A 27,426-nucleotide genomic window follows, 5' to 3' on the forward strand; every position below is an offset into this window, starting at 1 on the left:
CTGCCATTCAATGAGATCATGGCTGATCTGATATAATCCCCATCTCCATATTCCTCAATTCCTTCACGGATTAAAAATCTGTCTCTCAACCTTGAAAATACTTAATGACCCAGCCTCTACAGCTCTCTGCGCTGAAGAATTCCAGATTCACTACCCTCTGAGAGAAGAAATTTCTCCTCATCTCTGTCTTAAATGGGGGACCCCTTACTCAAAGATGATGCCCTCTGGTCCTAGACTCTCCCACAAGAGACAACCTCTCAGCATTTACCCTGTCAAACCCCTGAGAATTCTGTATCTCAATAAGGTCACCTCTCATTCTTCTAAAGGATAATGAGCACCAGCCCAAACTACTCCACCGCTCCTCATAAGGAAATTCCTCCATTCCCGGGACCAACCTTGTGAACCTTCCCTGGACTGCCTCCAATGCCAGTATATCTATCCGCAAATAAGGGACTAAAACTGTTCACAATATTCCAGGTGTGGTCTAACTAGTGCCTTGTATAGTTTTTGCAGGACTTCCCTATGTTTATACTTCATTTCCTTTGAAATTAAGGCCAATATTCCATTTACCTTCACAATTACCAGCTGAACTCGCACGCTAGCTTTTTGTGATTTATGCACGAGGACCCCCAAATCTCTCAGAGCTGCAGCTTTCTCCATTTAAATAATATTCAGCTCCTTTATTCTTCCTACCAAAGTGCAGAACTTCACATTTTTCAACATTATACTCCATCTGCCAAGTTTTGTCCACTCATCTAGCCTGTCTATATCCCTCTGAGATGTCCCAGAGGGTTAAATGACGAGGGCCAAGGGAGAAAAAAGGCGCTATTACATTGCTCAGTGTTGTCGATAATGGGAAAGACATAAAGGAACAAATTTGCAAGGAAAATATAGAGAGGTGCAAAAATTAGAGTAGTTATACCCAAATATAGACTGGGATATTAATAGTGTAAAGGGTCAAGATTTGCTAGAGCACGCTCAGGAAAGCATTCTACAGCAGTATGTGACCAGTCCAACGAAAAAGGAGGCATAGCTAGACCTGGTCCTTGGGAATGAGAAGGTCCAAGTAGATCAAGTGTCAGTAGAAAGCATTTAGGGGACAGTAATCTTTGTATCACAAGGTTTAGGTTGGCTTTGGAAATGGACAGAGAACAATCCAGATTAAGAATAGTTATAGAATCCCTACAATGCGCAAGGAGGCCTTTCAGCCCATCGAGTCCGCACCGACCCTCCAAAAGAGCACCCCCCTAGGTCCACTCCCCCACCTTATCCCCGTAACCCCATCTAAGCTTTTGGACACAAAGTGGCAACTTATCCTGGCCAATCCACCTAACCTGCACATCTTTGGACTGTGGGAGGAAACCGGAGGAAACCCACGCAGACACGGGGAGAACGTGCAGACTCCACACAGTCAGCCAAGGCCGAAATTGAATCTGGGTTCCTGACTTTGTGAGGCAGCAGTGCTAACCACTGGGCCACCCACAATAATAACCTGGGGGAAATCCAACTTCAAAGGGTGGGGGGGGGGGGAAAGAGGGACAAATCTGGGCAGAATAAATTGGAGTCAAGTACCCGAATGTGCAGGTTCTTCCCAAGGGTGAAGGACAAATGTGAATGGTGCCAGGGAGGCACGGCAAACCGCACCCACATATTCTGGGCATGACCCAGACTTGGCGAGTTCTGGACAGCCTTCTTCGAGGCGATGCCCAAGGTTGTGGAGGTGAGGGTGGAGTCGGGGCCGGCAGCACCCACAGGGAGGATGGGCTTCAGCTGGACACCCAGAGAGCTCCGTCAGGTCACTCCAAGAGTGTTCAGCCGCTCACGGTCCCCCTCTCCCTGTGCTTGCACCAACACCAGGGCTCGGGCCACCAGAGGACTCCGCCATCACAGGCATAAGACTATATTAAATAGGAACAGGATTAGGCCATTCGGCCCCTTGAGTCTGCCCTAACATTCAATAGGATCATGGCTAATCCAATATTCCTCAAGTCCACTTTCCTGCCCTTTCTCCGTAACCCCGGACTCCCTGACTGATCAGAAATCTATCTATCTCAGCCTTAAATATACACACGGACTCTGCCCCACAGTTCTCTGTTGCGAGGAGTTCCAAAGACTCTCAACCCCCTGAGAGAAGAAATTTCTCCCAATCTCAGTCTTACATGGGCACCCCTTTATTGAGACTATGCCCTCTGGTCCTAGACTCTACCATGAGAGGAAACATCCTCTCAGCATTTACCCTGTCAGCCCCTGAAGAATCCTACATGTTTCAATGAGATCAACTCTTACTCTTCTAAGTACCAATGACCAGAGTCCCAGCCTGTTTAACCTTTGCTCAGAAAACAATCTGGGAATCATCCTAGTGAACCTTCTCTGAACTGCCTGCAATGAAATAATAGCTTTCCTTAAATAAGGGGACCAAAATTGCTCTGTGACCCAGAGGTGGCCTCATCAGTACCCTGTACAGTTGCAACAAGACTTCCCGACTCTTAAATGGGGCGGCACGGTAGCACAGTGTTTAGCACTGTTGCTTCACAGCTCCAGGATCCCAGGTTCGATTCCCAGCTTGGGTCACTGTCTGTGTGGAGTCTGCACGGTCTCCCGTGTCTGCGTGGGTTTCCTCCAGATGCTCCAATTTTCTCCCACAAGTCCTGAAAGACGTGCTTGTTAGGTAATTTGGACATTCTGAATTCTCTCTCCGTGTACCCGAACAGGCGTCGGAATGTGGCGACTAGGGGCTTTTCACAGTAACTTCATTGCAGTGTTAATGTAAGCCTAATTTTGACAATAATAAAGATTACTACGCCAAACCCCTTAAAATAAGGGCCAACATTCCATTAGCCTTCCTGATTACCTGCTGCCCCTGTGCGCTAGCTTTCTATGTTTTGTGCAGAAGTGCCCCCAAGTTCCTTTGTGTTGCAGCTTTCCTCCATTTAATTAAACTCTGTTCTTCTGTTCTCCCTCCCAAAATGAACTTAACGTTTTCCCACATTATACTCCATTCGCGAACTTTTTGCCCACTTACTTTACCTATCAATATCCTAGATCCCTCTCACAACTTCCCTTTCCCTCTATCTTTGTTTGTCTCAAATTTGGCTACAGTACATTTGCTTCCTTCCGCCAAATCATGAATACATACTGTAAACAGGTGTGGGCCCAGCACTGATCCCTGTCCCTTTCATGAAGCCACGCTGACTCTGCTTGATAGGTAATGATTTGCCAAATGTACTGCTATTACTTCCTTAATAATTCATTCCAACTTTTAATTTTTACATGCTCCTATTATTTGTTGATTTATACCCTTTCCTACTGTGTGGCTACTGTTTGGGAGGGGCGGGGGGTGGTCTACACAACTACTCTCACCAATGTCTTAGTTCCCTTGCTGTTTTTGTTCCCTCCACCCAGATGGACTCTACATCATCTGGGTCTAGATTGCCTCTCCCAACTGAAAATGAATGAAATGACCTCATTTCATCTCTGAATAACAGTACCACCCTATCATCTTATCCTTCCCTCCTGTCCTTACGAAAGGTCAAATATCCCTGAATGTTAAGTTCCCAGTTTTGATCTCCTTGTAACCACGTCTCCGTAATGGTTATGAGATCATATCCATTTCCCTTGATTTGCGTCGTCAGTTTGTCTACCTTATTCAAAATGCTTCGTGCATTATTACCTTTTTGCCATTTTTAATCATCCTAACTTTTCTTTGTACAGTGCCCTATTTACCTCTCGCCCTTGTTTACCCCGTCTACCCATTTTTGCATTTTACTGTTCATTCTTTTATTACTGTCCTTGCTTCTCTTTCCCTTGTCACCCAGCTTCGGTTCCCACCCCCTTTCCACTCTAGTTTAAACCCTCCCCAACCACAGTAGCAAATACTCACGGAAGGACATCGGCCCCAGTCCTGCCCATGTGTAACCTATCCAGTTTGTCCTGGTCCCACCTCCCCCAGAGCCGCTCCGAATGTCACAGGAATCAGAAACCCTCCCCCTTGCACCATCTTTCCAGCCACATATATAGCCTATAAATCCTGCTATTTCTATTCTGAGTGGCACTCACACTAATCCTGAGATCACTACCTTTGAGGTTCCACTTTTCCCAATTCCCGATATTCGGCTTTTAGGACCTCATCTTTTTAAAACCTATGTCATTGGTATCAACATATACCACAACCACTGGCTGTTCATCCCTCTAGAATGTCCGGTAGCCACTCAGCGACATCCTCGCCCCTGGCACAGGGAGGCAACATACCATCCTGGATTCTTGATTACGACCACAGAAACGCCTGTCTATTCCCCTTCCAATTGAATCCTCTATAACTATTGCATTCCCACACTTTCTACTCTTCCCCTGTGCAGCAGTCAACAATGACACAATTAATTGGCTGTTGCTGCTTCCCCCCCCCCCCCCCCCCCCAAAGCTGTGCAAGTAGCAGCTGCACCCAGGCATTGTGGTAGCATTAGGAAAGTCCAAAACGTTTTGATGTCACCTCAGGGCCACGGGTGCTCCATCACCGTGAATGAATTGCACTTTTTGAAAACCAGTCCATGGGTGTGTGAATGTAATGGTCAGATGAAGGCATTTTTTATTGGATTTTTGCAATCCTCTTATTGCAAGTTTCAGTCTTCCTCACATGAAGTGTCCTTCTAAGCTTAACCTTCATGGTACCGGACACGTGTACCGTCAGGGAGATATGTGTAATTCTTTATTCGGAGTGCATGATGGGTGAGCTCTCAATCATTAGTCCTCAAGGGATAGGAATGGTTGATGAGGGCTTATCAGCAATGTGACTCTGCGCATCTGGGTTTCCTAACTGATAGGAATCCCAAACCATGACATGCACTGTAGGACGAGCGCCCTATGCTTGTCCTCACTTACTTTGCGGAAGTGTTTCCATCTTACACGGTGTGGGAAACATCCAACCTCAAATCACATCGCTGTTCATCCTGCTAAAAAAAAAATTTTTTAGAGCACCCACTTCTTTGCTTTCCAATTATGGGGCAATATAGCGTGGCCAACCTGCCTACCCTGCACATCTTTGGGCTGTGGGGGTGAGACCCATGCAGGCACTGGGAGAATTTGCAAACTCCACACGGAGAGTGACCTGGGGCTGGGATTGAACCTGGGTCCTTGGCGCAGTGAGGCAGCAGTTCTAACCACTGCACCACCGTGGGCATCCCTCCCACCCCCCTCGTTCACCGTTGCTGGACTTTTGAATTGTGTTTAAATTTTTACCAGGGCAATGATGACCACAGCTAAGTTCCAACAATAGTGGGTTGTGAGCACTTAAGACCCAAATGTGAATACAGGATCCATACTCTGTCATGGTTTGGCTATTCCGTCCGAAGTCACAAAATGGGTTGGAGGGCTAGATGAGATGACCCCTGATGATTGGATTAGCTAAAAGGTTCCAAGGGGAGTCAGAGAGTTTAAAGGTGCACAAGGTGTACTTGCACCGGTCACACACCACTGCACATTTGCTGAATGAAGTCTTACAACACCAGGTTAAAGTCCAACAGGTTTGGTTCGAATTACTAGCTTTCGGTGCACAGCTCCTTCCTCAGATGAATCCACATCATTTACTGAATGGAAGTCCTTGCGGTTGATGAACATCAAGGGCTGAACCAAGGAACCCATTTAGCCACAAGGGTGGTCTATTGCTGCCTGTACTCTCAGAAACCCAGGGACAGCTGCAAGTTTGTGAACCTCTGAGCCTGGCGATCCTCATCCAGAGCAAAGTTCACATAATGATTTGTAAAGGGCATTGGTCACCTCCTAAATGCACCATGTTTCTGACTGTGAAACCACGCAGGTCCCCAGCTTCTCTCTGAGAAGACCCAGGGACAAAGAAATTGAGTACTGCTGTCGTCTTCAGGGCCACTGGCGGGGGGAATCCTCTAAACCTCTTCTTAGAACATGTGGCACATCAGATCTCTGGCCAATCAGATTGCATCTCACTCACGTAGAAAGGAGATACATGGACAATGGACCCTTGGTCCCACCAGTCGTCTCCACAGTCCGGGGTTCTGCTCTTCAGCCTCCTGTTGATGTCACGCTCCCCCTGGCCTTGTCCCACATGTAATGCTTCCTGCTGGTGATGTGCATGCAAATGCCTTTCCCGCCTGCCTTGAATGAGGTTTCATAAAAAAGCTTCTGGACCACTGGATCCATTCTCACTTTTGGCTCCTCTGTGATGAGATACTGAAGAGCAGAATGGGTAACGGGTGCTGAGTACAAAGGTGCGAACGAGAGAGCTATGGCATAAGTTGGGCAGCTAAGCTTTGGCAGCTTAGATTGAATTGGTCTGCATACTACCTTACCTCTGAGACTGTAGTACACTCATGGAGATGAGCTGCATTCCATTCCATTCATCTAGAGCCCTGTAGGTGAGGAAAGTGGGGAGGGGGGAAAGAGAGGTGGCAGAATTGATGCAACTGTGCCCCCTTGACTATAGTCTTCACTCCCCAAGGCTGCATTACTGTCCTCCACCACGTACTTTTCCAAATTTGATGTCAGCCGAGGATTGTGCCGATACTTTTCAAAGCTCAAAATTAAAAATCTGGCTTGTTCTTCCTCCTGGGCTATGGGTTCAGAGTCCTATGTAACTGACCTGGACCCTGTCCACTGTGGAAGCACCAATAAGTCAGTATACATTGCAAGGAGTTCCAGAGGCCAGTTTCAGTCCTCCCACACTTCTTTATACCCCTCCCAGACAGAACTGATCTTGCTTCCCACTTTGGATGATGCCATTCCATTTTGCCAGTGTTGAAATGGTCGTGCTACACTTAATAATAATCTCTGTCATAAGTAGGTTTACATCGACAATGCAATGAGGTTACTGTGAAAAGCCCCTAGTCACCACATTCCGGTGCCTGTTCGGGGACACTGAGGGAGAATTCAGAATATCCAATTCACCTACCAGCACATCTTTCGGGACTTGTGGGAGGAAACTGGAGCACCCGGAGGAAACCCACGCAGACACGGGGAGAACGTGCAGACTCTGCACAGTGACCCAAGCCGGGGACCCACATCAACAGTGCTAACCACTGTGCTTCCGTGCCACCCTGCAAATAGGCTTAACTGTAACGCCATCTCTAAACATGACTGTTTCAGAGAGGACTGTAGAATCCTTATACATTATATATTGAGGGGTTGTGCTTTTACGTCACAATAGAGACAAAGGGTATACCATGTTGCCACACCGCAGGTTACTTAACCAGTTGTCAGAGTTTATTACAAAGGAGTTGCTTCCTCAGTCTCAGATGGGAGGAGGGAAAATCTCCTAAGTGCCTCTGATACCTAATCATGTGGCACATTACACAGAGGAATTGGTTACAATATATAACAAAGACCCAACACAGAATGGGGATAATGGTTATGTTATTAGACAAGGAAACCCGAGACAGAGGACAAATGGCAGAGAACAACACAAATTCAAATCCCACAATGCCAGGAGAACAATTTGACCACAAAGATGTTGGATTGTCATAAAAACCCATTTGCTTCACTAATGCCTTTTAGGAAAAGAAACCACCATCCTTACCTGGTCTGTGTGACTGCACACCCACAGCAATTGGCTGACTTCTGAAATGGCCTCAGCAAGCCACTCATTGTGAAGACCATGGGCAGGATTCTCTGACCCCCCGCCGGGTCGGAGAATCGCCGGGGGCTGGCGTGAATCCCACCCCCGCCGGTTGCCGAATTCTCCGGCACCGGAGATTCGGCAGGGGTGGGAATCGCACCGCGCCAGTTGGCGGGCCCCCCCAGCGATTCTCTGGCCCGGGTGGGCCGAAGTCCCGCTGCTGGAATGCCTGTCCCGCCAGCGTGGATTAAACCACCTCTCTTACCGGCGGGACAAGGCGGCGCGGGCGGGCTCCGGGGTCCTGGGGGGAGAGGCGTGGGGCGATCTGGCCCCGGGGGGTGCCCCCATGGTGGCCTGGCCCGCGATCGGGGCCCACTGCGCATGCGCAGGGATGCCGTGAGCGGCCGCTGACGCTCCCGCGCATGCGCCGCCCGGCAGTGTAATTTCCGCACCAGCTGTCGGGGCACCAAAGGCCTTTCATGCCAGCTGGCGCGGGCCTAGCCCCTCAAGGTTAGGGCTCGGCCGCTCAAGATGCGGAGGATTCCGCACCTTTGGGGCGGCGTGATGCCGGACTGATTTGTGCCGTTTTTGGCGCCGGTCGGCGGACATCGCGCTGATTACGGAGATTTTCGGCCCATGTCTCACCGCCACAATCAGTGTAGAAGAGCAGTTCAGGATGGTCAGTGATACCCACATTCTGCAAACAAATAAAAAGCAACTACCTGCTTTCCAAACTTGCCTGGCAAGCAACTCAAGGCAGCCAATATATGCCAATGACATCCACAAATTGAGTTTTTAAATAATTGAGGAATCACACAGGATATGGCAAAACAATATTTTATTCCATTTTGTTTTCCAGGATTATTTTCATTGACACTTGAATCATTAGCAAGTATGTGAATACAAGTTGCAAATGATTACAGCAATTTACTGCTTGCAGCCGGAGTAACTATTTAAATAAACTGCTGTATTTTTTTCTTTAATAAATAGAAATTAAAAAAAGGTAAAAAGGGAGTGAGGGGAAAGGGTGGGTGGGGATGGCGGGGTAGCTACAAATTATTCAGCAGTGATTTCGGCAAAAAAATAATGCCAGGGTAATTGAATGGTCAAACTTCACCAAACCAATATTGGACTTGTTCTGTACATCATTCCATGATTTTTTTCCTGCTTCCCTCAGGCATCAGATTTGCAGACAATTCTAATTAATGCATCATCATCATTATAAAGGGGTGCACAGATCAGTTTGAGAGTGGTGGGGCATCTCTATTCAGGGTTTCAAACTCCCCAAGCATCAAGTGTGTTGCCACTTCGGAACATGACCCAAGACTGCACACTGTGGCTCTGCAATGTTACTTTCTGCATGATACAGGGACAAGTGAGTTGTGTGCTCCAGCCCGTGCAAGCAACCTTGTGGTTCCTGCAACAGTCTCCCATCCTGAGACTTATTCAATGTCTTCCACTTCCTTCCTTGCACTGGTGCAAAATGAACTGAATGAAGTCCACCCCTAATTGAGCCTCAGCTTGACGTGAGTTAGTCCATACATGCATATACGCATGCTTTGAGCATATGTTTAGAAGCTTTTTTTTTAATAGTGATAAGCAAGAGGAAGGATAGCTTTGGTAGTCTGGTTCCCAGATTAAGTGTTGGGAGGTCTAAAATTGGTTATATTGCCTGAATGATGCTCACACTCTTGAGAACAAGAACTTATCAAAACACCATTAGCTATTTGCCCATTTGGATTTGTTTATGAGGGGGGATTGGGGAAAGAAAAGGGCAGAGGAAGAACATTTTAAGGCACCTTAACCAAAATAAGTGCATTAGATCAAAGGAAACTTAATAATGTAGAGCTGGGAAGTTACAACAATCTATAGATCGAGACATCCAAATGGCTGCTATTAAAATTGTGCAAGACTAGGATTGTTAACTGGAATTCAAAATTAATCTCTAGGATATTGCTGCGAGCAATCCTGTTCACACTCTGGAGGTATTAAATAAATTGTAAATGTTATTCATTTTTTTGAACACTTGGTATTTTAATTATGAAAATATTGTAGAGATGAGGAATGAGTCGTTGTCTAACCAGCAGTCAACAATCATGTCTACTCGCTTTTCGACTGGCCATGGGAAGTTATGCACTGAGGGTAGTCCTGTGGGGTGAACAATGATCGGAGTGTGGGGGCTGGGTGGCTGGAGGTCACCTGATGAAATCTCTTTGAGTATGTCCTCCAGAGTTGGAGATCCTGTGCAAGACCTACGCTAGAGCCGCCAGCTCAGGGGCAACAGGCCTGCTATAGCTGGTGTAAAAATTTCAGTGAGAATCAGTGCGGGTATAAACCATGTTTGGTGCCAGAAAAAGTTCATATTCTGAAAAATTAATACCATGCTTTAAGTGGAAGCTCAGGAGTGAAGGTAACTGTTTCCTGTTGTGTGATATATCACATCCAGTTTTGAAATGGGTCGGCAGATTGTAGGCATGATTGAAACACTTGTGTCATGGAACAAGTTGTGTTGAGGGGCAAGGCAGTTATATTTAAGCCAGAGGGAGAGAAGATTAACCAGGCTAAACAAGCCTCCTTGCCTAGTTTTTCTGCTGCTCAAGGCATCATTATGCACAGAAGAATATTATGCAACTGGGACAAGAATGAAAAGTTGAGAACTGACCCATCAGAGATAAAGCTTTTGATATCTGTGTTATAAATCAGACTCCATGATTTTCATCATCTAAAAGAATCCTAAATATTTATGATCCTAGTAAGTGGCAACCTAACTGCTGCAGCTGTACACAGGAATGAAGATCCACTGAAGTACACAGGTGACGCATAAAGAAATACTGGAAAAATGACAAGAACACACAGGTAGAAGTAAGGCACCCGTTTGGTCATGAGGTTTCCTATCCTCTGGTTATCTCAATATAGTCTGGGGAGTGATGGGTGAAGAAAGCACATTTAAATATTACACATTAATCACTATTATACTTAATTTACTAATTTGGTTGTAATTAAACTTTAAATCCTTATGGTAGTTCACTGAAAATAAAGGGTGGAACTAAAACGGATGATATTAATGATAGTGAGGGAAAAGGGTAGAAGTGCTGGTGCTGCTTTATTTCCTATCTTTACATCTCGATGAGAACTTGCCATGGTGCTTGTTTGATGCCGGTTTCGGGCCATGTGTTCAATTTCACTGTAAACAAAGTAAAAACTAGATTGTGGCTTCACAATACACCAGAACTAAACTAAGTGTCACTCTCCCTAGTTTCAACATCAGGCATCCTTATGGTTTATTTGGACTAATTATCTGCGCTTGGCAAGTTGTCTGTGCATCCACACTCACTATGGAATGGGTCAACAATGGGCAATCCTTTCAATTGGGAAATAAAAAGCAGGAAAAAGATCCTTATCCGCATTGTGATCGGAATCTGAAGCACCAACCCATGGAATTGCCTGACCCCAATCTTCAGGTGTTGCAGTTGACAAAAAAAGCTGCGATTTCGGACTTGGGTGACTAGACATTGAGGAAAATCACATCACTGGAGTAGGTTATGAGACAATACAGGATGTAACCATTCAGATGGCACCAAGCACAAAACCAAAACTTGAGAATATTTTACCAAGGTTAACTCAAATCCTCAGACAAAATGCAAGTCCACTATGCTGACAATATACATTCACGTACGACCTTCTTCCCAACATAGCCAGTAATGGGCAGCGGGTTCCGGTAATTGAACCAAGTCATCAGACAAGTGCTATTTGAACTGAATGATGCAGTGAATATCAGTGTCTAGGTTGTAATTTTTAATTACAATTGCTGTGAAAACGATTCTATCTTAACAATGTGTTCACATCTTGCCTTATTCGATAGGTGGCTGCCATTATTGTAGGACACTGCTACTGGTTACATTTGTTTTGTCGTCCAAAGTATTACAATTTGTGGGTGGATGGGAGGAGGGTATTGTGATCCAATGCAAATTTTTTCAGATAGGCAATTGTCCCTCAAGTGTATGTGTAGAATGAATATGGACTGTACTCATTTGGTAAAAGCAGTGAGGTGTCGGTGGACTGTTCTTAGTGTATGCAAAGTCAAACTTAAACGTGATCTCTTGTCCAAGAAGTCTGAACCACATTTGAACACCAGTTTTAGATCCAGTGCCACCAAAGGAAATTTTTAGCTGAAGCTACCAGCCACTCTAGTTAGTGGCCAATGGACGACTGGAAGTATCACTGAATCAAACAACCAACGTACACATTGAAGAAACTGGTGTGGTCGTTTAAATATATGAAAATAAAATAGGTTACACGCCAGAAATATTGGGATGGCTAGATGAAGTCAACAAAAAGAGTTCACTCTGAATCCCCGTCTTGCTCAAAATAAGGCAAAATGCTCGATGGCCATCATGGAGAGATGCCAAACCATTCAAACTTACAATATTGCTGACTGAGGAAATGGCCTTGATTACTGAAATACAACCAGCAGAGGTATGATTCAGTTTCCTATCAATTTAAATTGACTGAGAAACCAGTAGACAACCTGGAGGCCTCAAACATCCAGACAGAAATTGGAAGTCACAGCTTTTTCAATAAAGGGGCATGTCAGCACCTTTATACATCACTTTTCAATTAATTCAAAGTTTATGTAATGAAAATAGTTTCGGCAGTTCCGGTTTCAACCGTTCCCACCTGATTTATTTGTGTTGTCAAGTTGGAAGTGTGCTTTGTGCAGCATTTCAACACAAATGACTTCTGGGGAAACCTTGAGCAATCACATGCTCATCCAACAACTTTCAGACTGAACATAATGAGGCCTATTTAGATTAGAATCATATGGGCATCGTGAATCACAGGTAACTGCATTCGTAACGCCAATATCTAAAGCAGTGTTTCCCCACCTTTTTGACAAGGTCCACAATGGTAAATTCACGCATTGCTGAACGGCCACTCTGGACTATGGACAAACTGCCCTGTACGTGCAATTTCAGTTACTCTACTGTGGATAATGGTGAAGAGTTTAATCTTTATTGTCACAAGTAGGCTTACAAGTAGGAGTTACCCACAAGAAATCAGCTCTCCACCCTCCCACAGAACCAGGCCATTCAGCATTGTAAGGAAGCTAGAATTAACCAAGAACTGGAAGCACCAATTCCAACTCCTGCCCCCGGGGGCAGGCCACAAATGGTGTGGAGCACATTCAGTAACTACGCCCAAGGGCTGTGGCTCGAGAGGGTAACAGCAGCAAATATTATCGCTGGGCTTGGAAATATTGGTGGGGAATGGGGACGATGTTTATAGTTAATAGATTGTGCAAATAGTTAATATTTGAATGCAATTATTAGTTTAATTTTCCAGAGGGGTCAAACATTTTGGTCACCAAATGTTTTGTTCACTTATCCTCTGCATCTTCAGTGATTTATTTTTCATTTTTTGACTGAAAAGAGGGGGGGGGGGGGGGGGGGGAACCCAGCTACGATTGATTGAATTCTTTGAATGAAAGTAATAGAAGCCATTAATCTTGAATGGAGAAGGTCCTTGCTATCTTAGAAACCCTACTCAGTGTACCAGAACCCCAGCTGCTACTGCATACTGTGCAGATCAATACCAACTGGACAGCACATATCATTTTTTTTTTCTTTTTAAACACAATCAATCATAACTTTTAACATTGCCAGAAGAATATGAATGCATTGTATGTGTACCGTAGTTGGTACTGTGACTGGGTCCAACACAGGTAAGCAGCAGCGCCGGGGGCAGTGCACCGACAGAAGCAGCAGAGAAAACCATTTCCCAAACCTGCTGTACCAAAATTAAAGTGTCCACGCTTTAAAACACTGCATCTTTAAAGACAACATTTTAGCGATTAAATTTGGAAGAAACTTACTTATTATGGACGTGAGAGAGGGAAGGAAACTAATAGAAACTTCACATCAATGAAGTTGGTGAATGACCAAGGACCATTCAACTTCTGCCTCTAAATTATCAGTCGCGAGCATTTTCCCTGTATTCAGTTTATAGACGGATCTTGGGGCTGTGAAGGATAGAGGTTCAGACTAAAATCAAACAGCCAAACAATACCTGAGCCTGCACAATGTGTAGTCAAAAAATAGTAAATATAGTTGGGCAGTGTACATAAATTATATTTAAACTATATTTACTTGATGCATCGAGCTGATCGGTAGAAACCCGGTTGCTCTCAGCAAAATGGTTCCTGCCAAGATACCAATTCTAATTTACAGCACTTCCAACTTACTCCCTCCCCCCCCCCCCCCCCCCCCCAAATTACCTTTAATCTATTTCAGTAGCAAAGCCTAAACATCTTATTTATCCAAACTGAGAGATTATTCCGGAGAACCTAACCAAAAGAATCTGGCAAGCTTCCAACTTAAAGCTGAAGCTTGAGCGATTCAGAAATTTCACATCATTTCAAAGCAACTATATATTCTGTAAAGCCATTGCACATATTCTGTTTGGCAAGTATGGGAGGTCACGGCAAGTATGGGAGGTCACAATCTATCAGCTTCAGCAAAGGGGATTTTCTCTGTGCTCTTCACCCTCCGAAGGAGAAATCAAATTCTGCAGTTATTGGGAATTGACCGGTTCCATTTGGTTGGGAAGGGAGGGCAGCTTACAAGTCTGGTGGCGTATGATGGCTGATTGATGCAAACATGCAGCCATGGAAGGCATGAGTCAATCTGAAAAGCCATGATCTAGGTACACTTGCTCTGCCCTGATCTCTTACTAGGATCTGTTTGAAAGCCCAGCATCTGCACTGTTTCAGGTTTTGATCCTCATCTATTTTCTTCCCATCTCACCATGAGAATAGCAACAATGCCCATAATTTCATCACCACAAATCATCTCAAAAAGAAGTGCAATTTGGTCTTTCATTCATGTTCAAATCTCTGTTCTGCCTTGGTATCCCGATAACCAAAAGCACGTCTCACTTTTCTGATCCCTTGCGATGTCGGCGGAAACTAGAGATATTCTCGTTCAGTGCACAGATCCTCCTGGAGAACTCCTCAAATCCTTCGGCATCGAGTTCAGCCAGGACTTGGGCATCGCTCTCCACTGCCACAGCGTGATCAATGGGAATGCAGAATCCTTCCAGTTGCTCTTCCGAGCTGAAGCCTGTGGCTTCCATTCCTATGATTTCCTCAGCCCGCTCAACGGAGCAGAAGTTGCCACCGCCCATGGGGTGGTTTAAGTCACCTGAAGGCAGACTACCAGGGCTGCCCGCATGTGCGTTGAGTGAAGTCATTCCATTCACCTCAGACGATAGCTCAGTGATAATCTCTTGTGTTTGGGCCGCTTCATAGCTCATGCCATTGTCATTGCTATGCACTCCATTCTTAAAGCTGCCGCACACATCCTTCCCCTGGTCCCCATCTTTAAAGGTGTCATCTGAAACTTCTAGTATTGAAGTACACACTTTATGATCATCTTTTAGCTGTGCCTCGAGGGTTACAGCACAAGTCATTGCTGCATTGTAGCTCGGGGGCAGATCTTCTTCAGAGCTCCCATGTGACTGCCTCCAAGTTCTTTCTGGAGAAGTGAGCCCTCTACTGTGAAACTGCAAATCTGAACCTGCAGGTGTGGTAATTGTTCGCCTTCGAGGCACAGGAATAGCACTGGATAGAGGTCGATCACTTCACAAGAGAGGAAAAAAAGAGAGAATCAGTTAACTTAGAATGCAAATACATATATCAGGAGATAGTTTCTCTCTGCTAACATAACAACAACTTGCATTTATTGAGTACCTTTAACACAATACACAGTAAAACAACCTAAGGCACTTTAATGGAGCCAAGTTTGGCATAAGGTACAGGGGATATTAACCAGGTGTAGTCAAAGAAATAGATTTTAAGAAGTGTTTTGAAAGGAAGAGTGGCAGAGGGGTTTAGGCAGGAACTTATAGAGCTTAGTGCCCAGGCAGCTGAAGAAGGCTGTCAATAGTGAAGCAATGAAAATTGGAGGTGCACAAGAGGCCAGAATTAAAGGAGTGCAGAGGAACTATAGGATTCTGGGGCTGGAAGTGCCGAGGCGATGGAGGGATTTGAATGCAAGGATGAGAATTTTATAATTGAGGTGCTACCAGACTGGGGATATGAACAATTGAGTTTTGGATAAAAAGCCATTTCTACCCATAATCTTGAATACATGAATTCATATACAAGCACACTGGCTACTCAAAGGCAGCTAACCTTGTTGCTCCATTGTCTTGTAACAGCATTAGAGAAATAACTGTAGGTACTTTGTTCGCCAAACCAAATAACATTAAGCCAATTATGTGCTTTGTTGCACTCCAGCAAGAGACACCTTTCGGTGCATAGCTATCCTGGATGGGTCTCTACCTTGTGAATTCTGGGATGACATCCATCTCCATTCAAGTGCCTAAGACCATAAGACCACAAGACATAGGAGCAGAAATTTGGGGCAGCACGGTAGCATTGTGGATAGCACAATTGCTTCACAGCTCCAGGGTCCCAGGTTCGATTCCGGCTTGGGTCGCTGTCTGTGCGGAGTCTGCACATCCTCCCCGTGTGTGCGTGGGTTTCCTCCGGGTGCTCCGGTTTCCTCCCACAGTCCAAAGATGTGCAGGTCAGGTGGATTGGCCATGATAAATTGCTCTTAATGTCCAAAATTGCCCTTAGTGTTGGGTGGGGTTACTGGGTTATAGGGATAGGGTGGAGGTGTTGACCTTGGGTAGGGTGCTCTTTTCCAAGAGCCGGTGCAGACTCAAAGGGTCAAATGGCCTCCTTCTGCACTGTAAATTCTATGAAATATGCCACTCGGCCCATAGAGTCTGCTCTGCCATTCAATCATGGCTGATATGTTTCTCATCCCCATTCTCTTGCCTTCTCCCCATAACCCCGGATTCCCTTATCAATCAAGAACCTATCTTTCTCTGTCTTAAAGACGCTCAGTGACTTGGCCTCCACAGCCTTCTGCAGCAATGAGTTCCACAGATTCACCACCCTCAAGCTGAAGAAATTCCTCATCTTTGTTTTAAAGGATCTTCAGTCTGAGGCTGTGCCCTGGAGTTCTAGTTTCTCCTTCTAGGGGAAACATCCTCTCCTCGTTCACTCTATCTAGGCCTCTCAGTATTCTGTAAGTTTCAATGAAATCCCCCCCATATCTGTCTAAACAAAGTAGAGACCCAGAGTACAGACCCAGAGTCCTCAACCGTTTCCCATATGACAAATCCTTCATTCCATGGATCATTCTTGTGGACCTCCTCTGGACCCTTTAGATACGGGGCCCAAAACTGTTCACAATATTCCAAATGGGGTCTGACCAGAGCTTTATACAACCTCAACAGAACATCCCTGCTCTTGTATTTTCACCCTCTTGACTTGAATGCTAACACTGCATTTGCCTTCCTAACTGCCGACTGAACCTGCATGTTAATCTTAAGAGAATCCAGAACTAGGACTCACTTTGTGCTTCTGATTTCCGAAGCCTTTTTCCATTTAGGAAACAGTCTATGCCTCTATTCTTCCTACCAAAGTGCACAACCTCACACTTTTCTACATTGTATTCTATCTGCCACTTCTTTGCCCATTCTCCTAGTCTGTCCTGGTCCTTCTACATCAAATATCATAATTCACGTTCCTGCCATATCACCATAACCATCGATATCCTTACTGGTTAAAAATCTGTTTATCTCAGCCTTGAACATACTTAACGACCCAGTCGCTACAGCTCTTGGTGGTAAAGAATTCCACAGATTCACTACCCTCAGAAGAAATTCCTGCTCATCTGTCTTAAATGGGCAACCCCTTACTCTGAGGTTATGCTGTCTTGTCTTAGATTCTCCCACAAGGGGAAACAAGCTCTCAGCATCTACCCTGTCAAGCCCCCTGAGAATCCTATATGTCTCAATAAGGTCACATCTCATTCTTCTAAACTCCAATGAGTACAGTTCTAAACTCCAATGGATACAAACCTAATCTCTCCAGCCTTTCCTCATAAGACAATCCATCCATTCCTGGTATTGGTCTCGTCAACCTTCTCTGAACGTCTTCCTTCAGCCACCATGCCTCCAGTCCGTTCCTCCACGTCACTTATAGACATTGTAAAAGGTTGCGGCCCTAGCAGTGATCCCTGTGACACATCACTCATCATATCTATCGACCAGAAAAGGACCCATTTATGTAGTTATGTTTCCTGTTAGCTAGCCAAACTTCACCCATGCCAATACCTCACCCCCTACACCATGAGTTTTTATTTTCCACAATAATCTCTGATGGAGAACCTTATCTTATTTTTTTAAATAAATTTAGAGGGCCCAAATATTTTTTTCCAATTGTTATGGGCCAGGGTTTAGAGAACCCCAAAGTGTACCATGGAGTTCACCTGACCCACAACTTTGAATAGATTGTGGTATGGGGAGCACACGGACCTACTTTTTCAGTGTGATGCAACAGAGATGTACAGTACTTTTAAATTAAAACAATGTTTCTTTATGAAACCAGTTAACACTTTATAAGCCCCCAGTAAACATCTTAACAACAATCAACACCAATAAATCCCCCAAAGAATACAGTACCCTATAAGTAACTCTTAATCCTTCCTTGCAACATCTACAAGACAAAAAATAAACCATTTTTACAGAAAGACATCAGGTTTAACTTCTCTACAAAAACAGGTATTAGTTTTAAATCACCAAAGGATCTGTAGAGTCTTTAGATTGCAGAGAGACTAATACACCTTCTTGCTGTGACTGCTGCTTCAAATCTCAAAACGAAACTAAAACACACCCTGTAGCTGCGAGCCCAAAGCGAAAGTAAAAGCAGACAGACAGCCCAGCTCCACCCACACTCTGACATCACTGATAAATACCCATTTCTTAAAGGTACATCCACTACAGCTATTTTATAAACACCCATTTCTTAAAGGTACTCTCACATGACACAATTAAGGGGCAATTTAGCAATGTCAATCCACCTGCCCTGCACATCTTTTGGGTTGTGGGGGATGAGACCCACGCAAACACGGGGAGAATGTACAAACTCCACGCAGACAGCGGTCTGGGGCCGGGATTGAACCCGGGTACTCAGTAGTACTAACCACTGTGCCACCAGATATGGAACCTTATCAAATGCATTCTGGAAATCTAAGAACGGTACATCTCCCATTTCTCCTTTAACCATAGCACAAGTAGCTCCTTCAAAGAACTCCAATAAATTGGTTAAACATGATTTCCCTTTCACAAAACCATGTTGACTCTCCTCGATTGCTTTGAATTTTTCCAAGTCACTTTTTATGACATATTTAATTATGGCTTCTAACATTTTTCCCAATGACAGATCGGTCTCCCTCCCTTTTTGAATAAAGCAGTTTATCATCCAATCCAATGGAAGCTTCTCTGAATCTAGAGAATTTTGGAAAATTAAAACCAATCACCAGCTATCCTATTAGCCACCTCTTTCAAGATCTTAGGATGAAGTCCACCTGGACCAGGGGATTTGTCAGCTCGCAGACCCAATAATTTGGATCAATACCACTTCCCTAGTGATTGTAATTTTCCTCAGTTCCTTCCTCCTTTCTATTTTTCAATTTCCAGTTATTTCTGGGATGTTACTTGTGTTCTCTCTAGTTAAGATCAATGCAAAATAGCTGTTTAATTATCAATTCCCCGGGTGCACTTTCTACATGACCAATGCTCACTTTGTTAACTCATTTCTTATTTAACTATCAATACAAACGTTTACTATCCATCTTTTTACTGCCTAGTTTTCTCTTGTACTCCAGTTTTTCGCTCCTTATCAATATTTTTGTCATTGTTTGATGTTCATAACATTTTTTCCAATGTTCTGACCTGCCACTCAGCTCTGTGCAAATATAGACTTTTTCTTAAATTTAATACGGTCATTAACTTTTTTAGTTAACCACAGATGACAAACTCTCCCCTTGGAATTTTTGTTTCTCATTGGAGTGTGTCTATTCTGTTTATTCTGAAATATCCCGTTAAATGTTTGCCACAACCTCTATTGATCTATCCCTTAAGCACATTTGCCAGTTCTGATATCTTGGCACAGTTTAACCACAAGTATCATTGCGGTGGACTCTAAAGCTCACCCTGTGATTTGAGTGTTGGCACCTCAGGCAGAATTGGATGACCAGTTGATCTGAATCTGATGGTTTGCCCAATTGGCAGGGTTCAGATCATGAATCTCTCACATGATCTATTAGCCCATTCTCCCCTATGATCTTCAAATATGTTTAGCGCAATGCCCTAGGCCGCTGTGGTTTCAAATCAAAATTGGACATGCTCGGAAAACTTTTCTCCTTGAAGAGATATATTTAATCGAGAGCAAGTACCACATCGGCTAAGGTCACCTTTATTCAAACTCAGTATTTGGTAGTATTATTTGTCACAGTCTTTGGCAAAGGGATTAAAAAATATATATACTTTTATTCTCCTCCTTTTTCACATTTATCAAATTTACACCCACTCAGAAATAATCAACAATAACAAATACAATGGCAATCCCTGGCCAACAATTCCTTTATCCCATCCATCCCAAACAGCTCTCCAACATTTTAAATACAGAACACGGAAGAAAAAGAATCAAGAATCCACCATCATCCCATACATAATCACCAAGAACCTATACATTCCAAACCCATCCCCCCCCAATGTTCGATGTCATCCAATTCTTTTTTAAAATAAATTTAGAGTAGCCAATTATTTTCTTTTCCAATTAAGGGGCAATTTAGCATGGCCAATCGACCCAACCAGCACATCTTTGGGTTATGGGGGTGAAACCCATGCTGACATGGGGAGAATGTGCAAACTCCACACGGACAGTGACCCAGGGCCGGGATTCGAACCCGGGTCCTCAGTGCCGCAGTCCCAGTGCTAACCACTGCACCACATGCCGCAATTCTTGATAATGCATGATAAACAAAGCCCACGAGTTGCAGAATCCTTTGACCATCTCCCTCATCTCGAACTTCACTTTCTCGAGCGTTAAAAACTCAAGCAGATCCCCCCGCCATGCTGAGGCACAGGGCGAAGAAGCTGACCCCCACCCCAACAGGACCCGCCTTTGGATGATCAGTGAGGCGAAGGCCAAGACATCTGCCTCCGCACCCGCCTCCAACCCCAGCTAATCCGATACCCCGAATATGGCTTCTAGAGGACTTCGTTCGAGCCTCACGTGCACCACTTTTGAGATTACCCTGAAGACCTCGCTCCAATAGCCCTCCAGTTTTGGACAGGACCAAAACATATGAACATGATTTGTGGGGCTCCTCCAACAGCATTCACAAACATCCTCCACCCGCTCAAAGTGTTGGCTCATCCTCGTCCTCATGAGGTGCTCTCTATACACACCTTCACCTGTATCAGCCCCAATCTCACGCATGAAGTTGAGGCATTCACCCTCCGGAGCGCCTCACACCACAACCATTCCTCCATACCCTTCCCCAACAATGGCAAAGGGGTTTTGCCAATAATGCTGTTTTCGTTTGTTCAATGGTCCACATACCTTCAAAACTCAATTTAAAAAAAAATTATGGATATAAATCTTCAACTCAGATCCGGCACATCAAAATCAATAATAATAATAATCGTTATTGTCACAAGTAGGCTTACATTAACACTGCAATGAAGTTGTCAAATATCTTCCTATAAATCACTGAAGTTAATCAAAATCAGATGAAGATATATCATACTCACTTTTAATATAGATTCAATGTCACTGAATAACAAGAAATTTCACAGCATTTATAGGAGAGTTTAAAAAAGCTATCTTGCCTATACATTTTATCTGCAAGATTCTCAATTCGGGCAATTGTAATTTGAAGTGAAATTGTGCAAATATCACCTTCTTTGTTCTGATGGGAGGTAACTCGACTTGAAACGTTAACTCTGATTCTCTCCAAAGAGGCGCTGCCTGACCTGCTGAGCCTTTTCAGTACTTTAAAAAAAATAACCTTTTATGCTGCTGTATTAAATTTCCATAATTCAAACTAAGAAATAATTTAAATTTCTTTTCAACAGAAAAACGAATTAGCATCAAACAGAATAGGCTATCGATCCACAGCAAAGGAATTAATTTGGACATTCTGAATTCTCCCTCAGTGTATCCGAACAGGCGCCGGAATGTGGCGACGAGGGGCTTTTCACAGTAACTTCATTGCAGTGTTAATGTAAGCCTACTTGTGGCAATAATGAAGATTATTATAAGAAAAGCAAACTGATGCAGTGTTTACACCGCGCGCAGTTCTATTGTGCAGTTTATTCCTTCCAAATGTGGGTTGTGCCTTGAATATGTAATTCTCAATAACAACAAAGTGGAATACTTGTGGGTTACGTGGTCATTGAAAATGAAAGTAATGAGGTGATAAAATTGAAGGAAAAAAATTATATATGGAGCCTTTCATGACACAAGAGCTTTGCCAAATGCACTACACACAAATATCTTCACTTTTGCAAAGTAGACAATGCTCTGCCGATTTGTGCACAGAAACCCCCACACAAACACCAGTGAGATACATGACAAGATTACCTATTTCCATTAGTTCATTGGATGTGGTCATGGGTAAGGACAGGATTTACGCTCAAGAAGGTGCTGGTGTGTCGTCATCTTCAACTGCTGCAGTCTGTCATACATGTACACCAACACTGCTACTGGGAGGGAGTTCCAGGACTTTGATCCAGTGACAGTAAAGGAACAGAGATACAGTTCCAAGGCAGGATAGTGTGCGGCTTGGAGGGGGACTTGGAGTTGGTGTCCCCTGTATCTGTTGTCCTAGTCTTTCTAGGTGATAGTGGTCAAGGGAAGATACTGTTGAAGGAGTTTTGTGAATGGCAGTACATTAATAAATGGTACACATGGCAGCCATGATGTATTGGTGGCGGTAGAATTGAATGGTTTGATAGAAAGGGGGGGGGGGGGTGAGGAAAAACGAGATTCATATTGGTCAGGTTACCACAAAAACTCCCATTTTTCGAAATAGTATCAGAGGACCTTTTAACTCCACCTGAGAGAACAGGTGGAGCCTCCTCATCCCATCCTAAATACGTCACCTCTGAAACCGCAATATTCTCTCAGTACTGCACCCGGAGTGTCAGCCTAGATTTTGTGCTAAAGTGTCTGGCAGGAGGGGCAGCATGGTGGTGCAGTGGTTAGCACTGCTGTCTCACGGCCCCGAGATCCCAGGTTCAATCCTGGCTCTGGGTCACTGTCCATGTGGAGGTCGCACATTCTCCCCGTGTTTGCGTGGGTTTCGCCCCCACAACCCAAAGATGTGCTGGGTAGGTGGATTGGCCACGCTAAATTGTTCCTTAATTGGAATTTTTAAAAATTTTTTATAAAGTGTGTCTGGCAGGAGACTTCCGATCCAGAGGTGATAGTGCTAGCCACTCAACCAAGGCTGATACCATGAAGAATATTAAATAAGAAGTATTGTTGGAACAATAATAAAACACATCTGGTTTCATGTTTTACATTTCCTTGGAAAATATTGATACACACAATGCTAAATAAGCTATGTAAGATAAGTGCACACATTTTCACATTGCATTTTTATAGGATACAGGTGGAAGCCAGTTTAACATGTAATGTAACAAACAATGTAGACAAACATTTCACTGAACCCACCACTGTTACTCAAGTACAGACTCAGGCCATTAAACACCGATCGGAGGGAACCAAGTCTTGAAATTGGGACCAAATCTTAAAGGCAATATCTTGACTTTCCAATAACATTATTACAATTGTACTTTAGGTATTGTACAGAGAAACTCCAAATAAAGTAACTTCTTAATGAGTTAGAGCACAAGGGGCAATTACCAGAAAATGGTAGTGTAGAGTTGAGCCAATTTTCACAGAATTTTCAACCCCAGCCAAGATGTCAGACTAGAAGATAAGAGCTATTATCTTATAGGAGGGGGTGTGGAAGAGAAATGGAGAAAATGTAAAATTCATTCTGAGCCGCACCCTGTTTCAACTAAGTAGTCATAATAAACACTATTGCCATGGGGAAGGTTTCAGGTTTCCTACTTAGTCACTGAAAACAGAAATGAAATTTTATGACCTCACCTAAAAAAGCAGGAAAACCAACAAAAACCCCCGTTACTATGGACAAGATGCAGTAATAGAGGAGACTTTAAGAGAATGGTCTTTTATAGCAAAATTTGATTCCTATAGATTTCAGTAGGAAGCTTCTCCAGTAGTGTACTGGTCATTTATCCAGATCTAAATGGGATCTTGCTGTGCTCAAAACAGCTACTGCAATTATCTACAGAACATTCTGTGTACTTCAAAGTAAGTCATTGTATGTGAAGTGCTTTTGAGATGTTTGAGAAATGTGATAAAGCGCTGTATCACTGTAAATGTTCAGATGTACATTTTTCAACCCTGCAACTGGCAGTTCCCTTACCTATTTAAACAAATATTGACAGAACACACTTACATAGTTGAGGAAGTATTAAGAGAATGATGTATTGTGCACTTAATAATGTGCTCTGCATAAAAGCACACTGTGTAATAGCTGTATTTTAATAGTAAACGATTAATGCATTCCATTTAACTCTCCAAGGAGATGACAGCAATATGGACACGAGTAAATGAAGTACAAGAAAAGGTCATTCAGTTCATTGCTGCAGTACAAAACATGGCAGAGCAGAGGTGAATCTATAACTGCTGTGGGAAGAGTTGGAAAATTGTGAAACCGTCACAAAAGGTGAGTTAGGGTGGATGGGAAACTGACAGAATGGACAGCACAGCCTCTCTGAACATGAGTGCTTCACTTGCCTACATAAGTGACCCAGCAACAAGCCTCAATGTGCATATTAAGAGAGGTTTTGTGAAGTTCTGCACTCATAAGGAAGTAATTGCTTCATGAGACAGGAAAAGACGCTGGACAAGGCGAAACGCCAGCAGAGGGATTTTTACAACATTGAAACAGACCATTTCGTTCAGCAGGTTCATGTCAGTTTATGTTCCACAGGAGTCCTTTCTCACCTTACTTCATCTCACCCCATTAACATATCTTCCTCATGTACTTATCAAGCTTCCCCTTAAATGCAACTATACTATTATGAGGAGAAACAAACTAGGATCAAGGAGAAAATTGAGAGCAGAGTTTTCTATGCAGAGAGGTGTGCAATAATTTATATGGGGAGGTCACTGAATTGAACAGCATAAATGGCTCAAGCAAAATGAGGATGAACTCTCGTAGTTTAACACAAAGATTTTAAAATGGCCTAATACAAAATTCCTAAGATTATGGAGGAAAATGGATAAACTGCTGTAGGAAACTGCTCACAATGATAAAAGTTAGATGTGGAATTTTTCATCAAAAGGCGTAACAGAATCATTGAATATATTACCAGTGACAACAACTAATGCAACCAGTTTAGAGAGACAATTTGTCTTTGTGATGAGGAGTGGGCGGCACGGCGGCACAGTGGTTAGCACTGCTGCCTATGGTGCTGAGGACCTGCGTTCGATCCCGGCCCTGGGTCACTGTCTGTGTGGAGTTTGCACATTCTCCCCGAGTCTGCGTGGGTCTCATCCCCACAATCCAAAGATGTGCAGGGTAGGTGGATTGGTCACACTAAATTGTCCCTTTATTTGGAAAAAAATAATTGGGTACTCTAAATTTATTTTTTAAAAGTCTTTGCGAAGAGGGAAGGAATCAAGGGTAAAAAGCTGAGCTTGAGGTGTTAAACAAAAAGGACATGTTGATTGGGCATATGGACCATTTACTGATTTTGTTCTATCATCTTGTCCCACAGACTTTGTTTTTAATGAACAAGTCGATTCCAAGTTTCCAATTCATTTTTTTCCAATTAAGGGGCAATTTAGCGTGGCCAATCCACCTACCCTGCACATCTTTGGGTTGAGGGGGCGAAATCCACACAAACACGGGGAGAATGTGCAAACTCCACACGGACACTGACTTAAAGCCGGGATCAAATCTTTTCATTCTTTTATCTCTCCTGCCTCCACCCTAACACAGACCTTTCTTGTTCTGTACCCCCTCTTGCCCTCCTTTCCCTGCTTCGACCTATTACATGACATGTTACATGACATGTTACATGTGATAATGACCAGATCACCGGTTTGAGTGATGTTGGTTGATGGAATAAATGAGTTCAGACACAAGGGGTGCTATTTTCCCACCACGTTGTGCCTGGTGTTGATTCTGGTGCCAGACACAAATGTGCATGCGGGTCACCCGGCCCACGGCGTGATCTGGATTCCGTCCTTGCTGAGCATGATCGAGGTAATAATATTTAAAGCAATCATTAGGCTCATCGAAATATGTGCGGCCGGGTTGGGGGCACAATCACCCAGCGCCCCCCAGGTAGCCAGGCACAAAACAGGGCACTGCCAGGGTGTCAGGGCAGTGCCCAGGTGCCAGGGTGACTGCCAAGGGTCGGAGCCCAAGGGGACCAAGCTCATGGAAGGGGGGGACAAAGTGACATCATGAAGGTTCGGGGGGGAGGGGGGGTGAAGGGGAGGTCCTGCAAGGGGAGGGTGAGAACATGAAGGGGGAGGGGGCCGAAGGTTTGGGGGGGGGGGGGGGGCGGTGCATCAGCAACCCCGTAGTGGGGTATGCTCACATAATAATAATAATAATAATAACAATAATAACAACAATAGCTTATTGTCACAAACGGGCTTCCATGAAATTACTGTGAAAAGCCTCTAGGCGTCACATTCCGGCGCCTGTTCGGGGAGGCCTGTACGGGAACTGAACCCGCGCTGCTGCCTGGTTCTGCATTGCAAGTCAGCTGTTAAGCCCACTGTGCTAAACCAGTCCCTTGGGGGGAGGGGATACGATGCCACTGATACCCATGAGGATGGATGGGTGTGGGGCGGGTGGGGGGAGACTCACACTAACCTTTATTGATGGGAGGGGGAAGAGGTTGTCCCTCAGGCAGTGTTCTTCAAACTTCTTTTTCGAAGACCCATTTTTACCAACTGGCCAACCTTCGGGACCCAACCCGACCGTCCTTTGCAAGCCACGCCGGCCGACCTTCACGACCCACGCCGGCAGACCTGCGCAACTCACCGTTTTCTCTTACCTTGTTTGTTGCTGACAAAAATGGAGGAAATGGTTTTGGGTCCCTTTGGCCCCAATGGTCCCCCAAACTTGAGGAAAGAAAAGGCTGCGACCATATTAAAAAAAATGCGGCCGCACTACGCATGCGTGCCCAATCATCGGTGTGCCTGTGCATAGTTTTGCGCATGCGCACCGATGATCAGGCGCGCACGCACAGTGCGGCTGAATTTCTTTTACCTGTTCCTGGCCATTTTGAAGGATGCTTGTAGCCGGCATTATTAAAAGCCGGCTGCTGCGGCTGTTGCTAACCACTGCACCACCGTGCTGCCCTTATTCCAATAGTAACATATTAAACCTGGCCCATTCCCACTCAACAACACTTAATTGCAAGGAAAAGATACCTACCACTTCACCATGAGTCCTTGTTCCATGAAGTTTTTCAGATTCGGTAGAGTCTGCCGGAGATCTGGTGTGGATAGGCCATGCTGGTATCTTAACTGTAAATGCAAACAGGAAGGCTTATTTTCTTTCTTATTTCTATGGTCTTCAAACATTGTCTCTCTCCCCCCCCCCCCCAAAACGCATTTAAAGGTCATGCACAAATGCATTTATATACTGGCTTTTCACCTGAAATCCCCTCCTAATGCCCTATTACAAGGCTTTGCTGGGGGCCGGTTTAGCTCAGCTGGTTTGTGATGCAGAGAGAGGCCAACAGCGCGGGTTCAATTCCCGTACCAGCTGAGATTGTTCATAAAGACCCCGCCTTCTCAACCTTGCCCGTCGCCTGAGGTGTGGTGATCCTCAGATTAAATCACCATCAGTCAGCTC

General features: G+C 44.4%; 1 protein-coding gene across 1 annotated transcript in view; it reads right to left on the bottom strand.

Annotated features, from left to right (window-relative positions):
* Nucleotides 1-8,400: 8,400 nt before the first annotated feature.
* The window catches only part of uvrag (UV radiation resistance associated gene), a 403,204-nt gene continuing 384,178 nt past the window's right edge, over nucleotides 8,401-27,426 (bottom strand). Inside the window, exons 14-15 of the mRNA XM_072477416.1 lie at nucleotides 27,004-27,095; nucleotides 8,401-15,215 (exon numbers count right to left, since the gene is read on the bottom strand). Of these exons, the coding sequence (XP_072333517.1) occupies nucleotides 14,510-15,215; nucleotides 27,004-27,095 (798 nt within the window). The 3' untranslated portion in view covers nucleotides 8,401-14,509. The remainder of the gene's footprint in view (nucleotides 15,216-27,003; nucleotides 27,096-27,426) is intronic.

The sequence above is a fragment of the Scyliorhinus torazame genome, chromosome 15 (assembly GCF_047496885.1).
Source record: "Scyliorhinus torazame isolate Kashiwa2021f chromosome 15, sScyTor2.1, whole genome shotgun sequence".
NCBI lineage: Eukaryota > Metazoa > Chordata > Chondrichthyes > Carcharhiniformes > Scyliorhinidae > Scyliorhinus > Scyliorhinus torazame.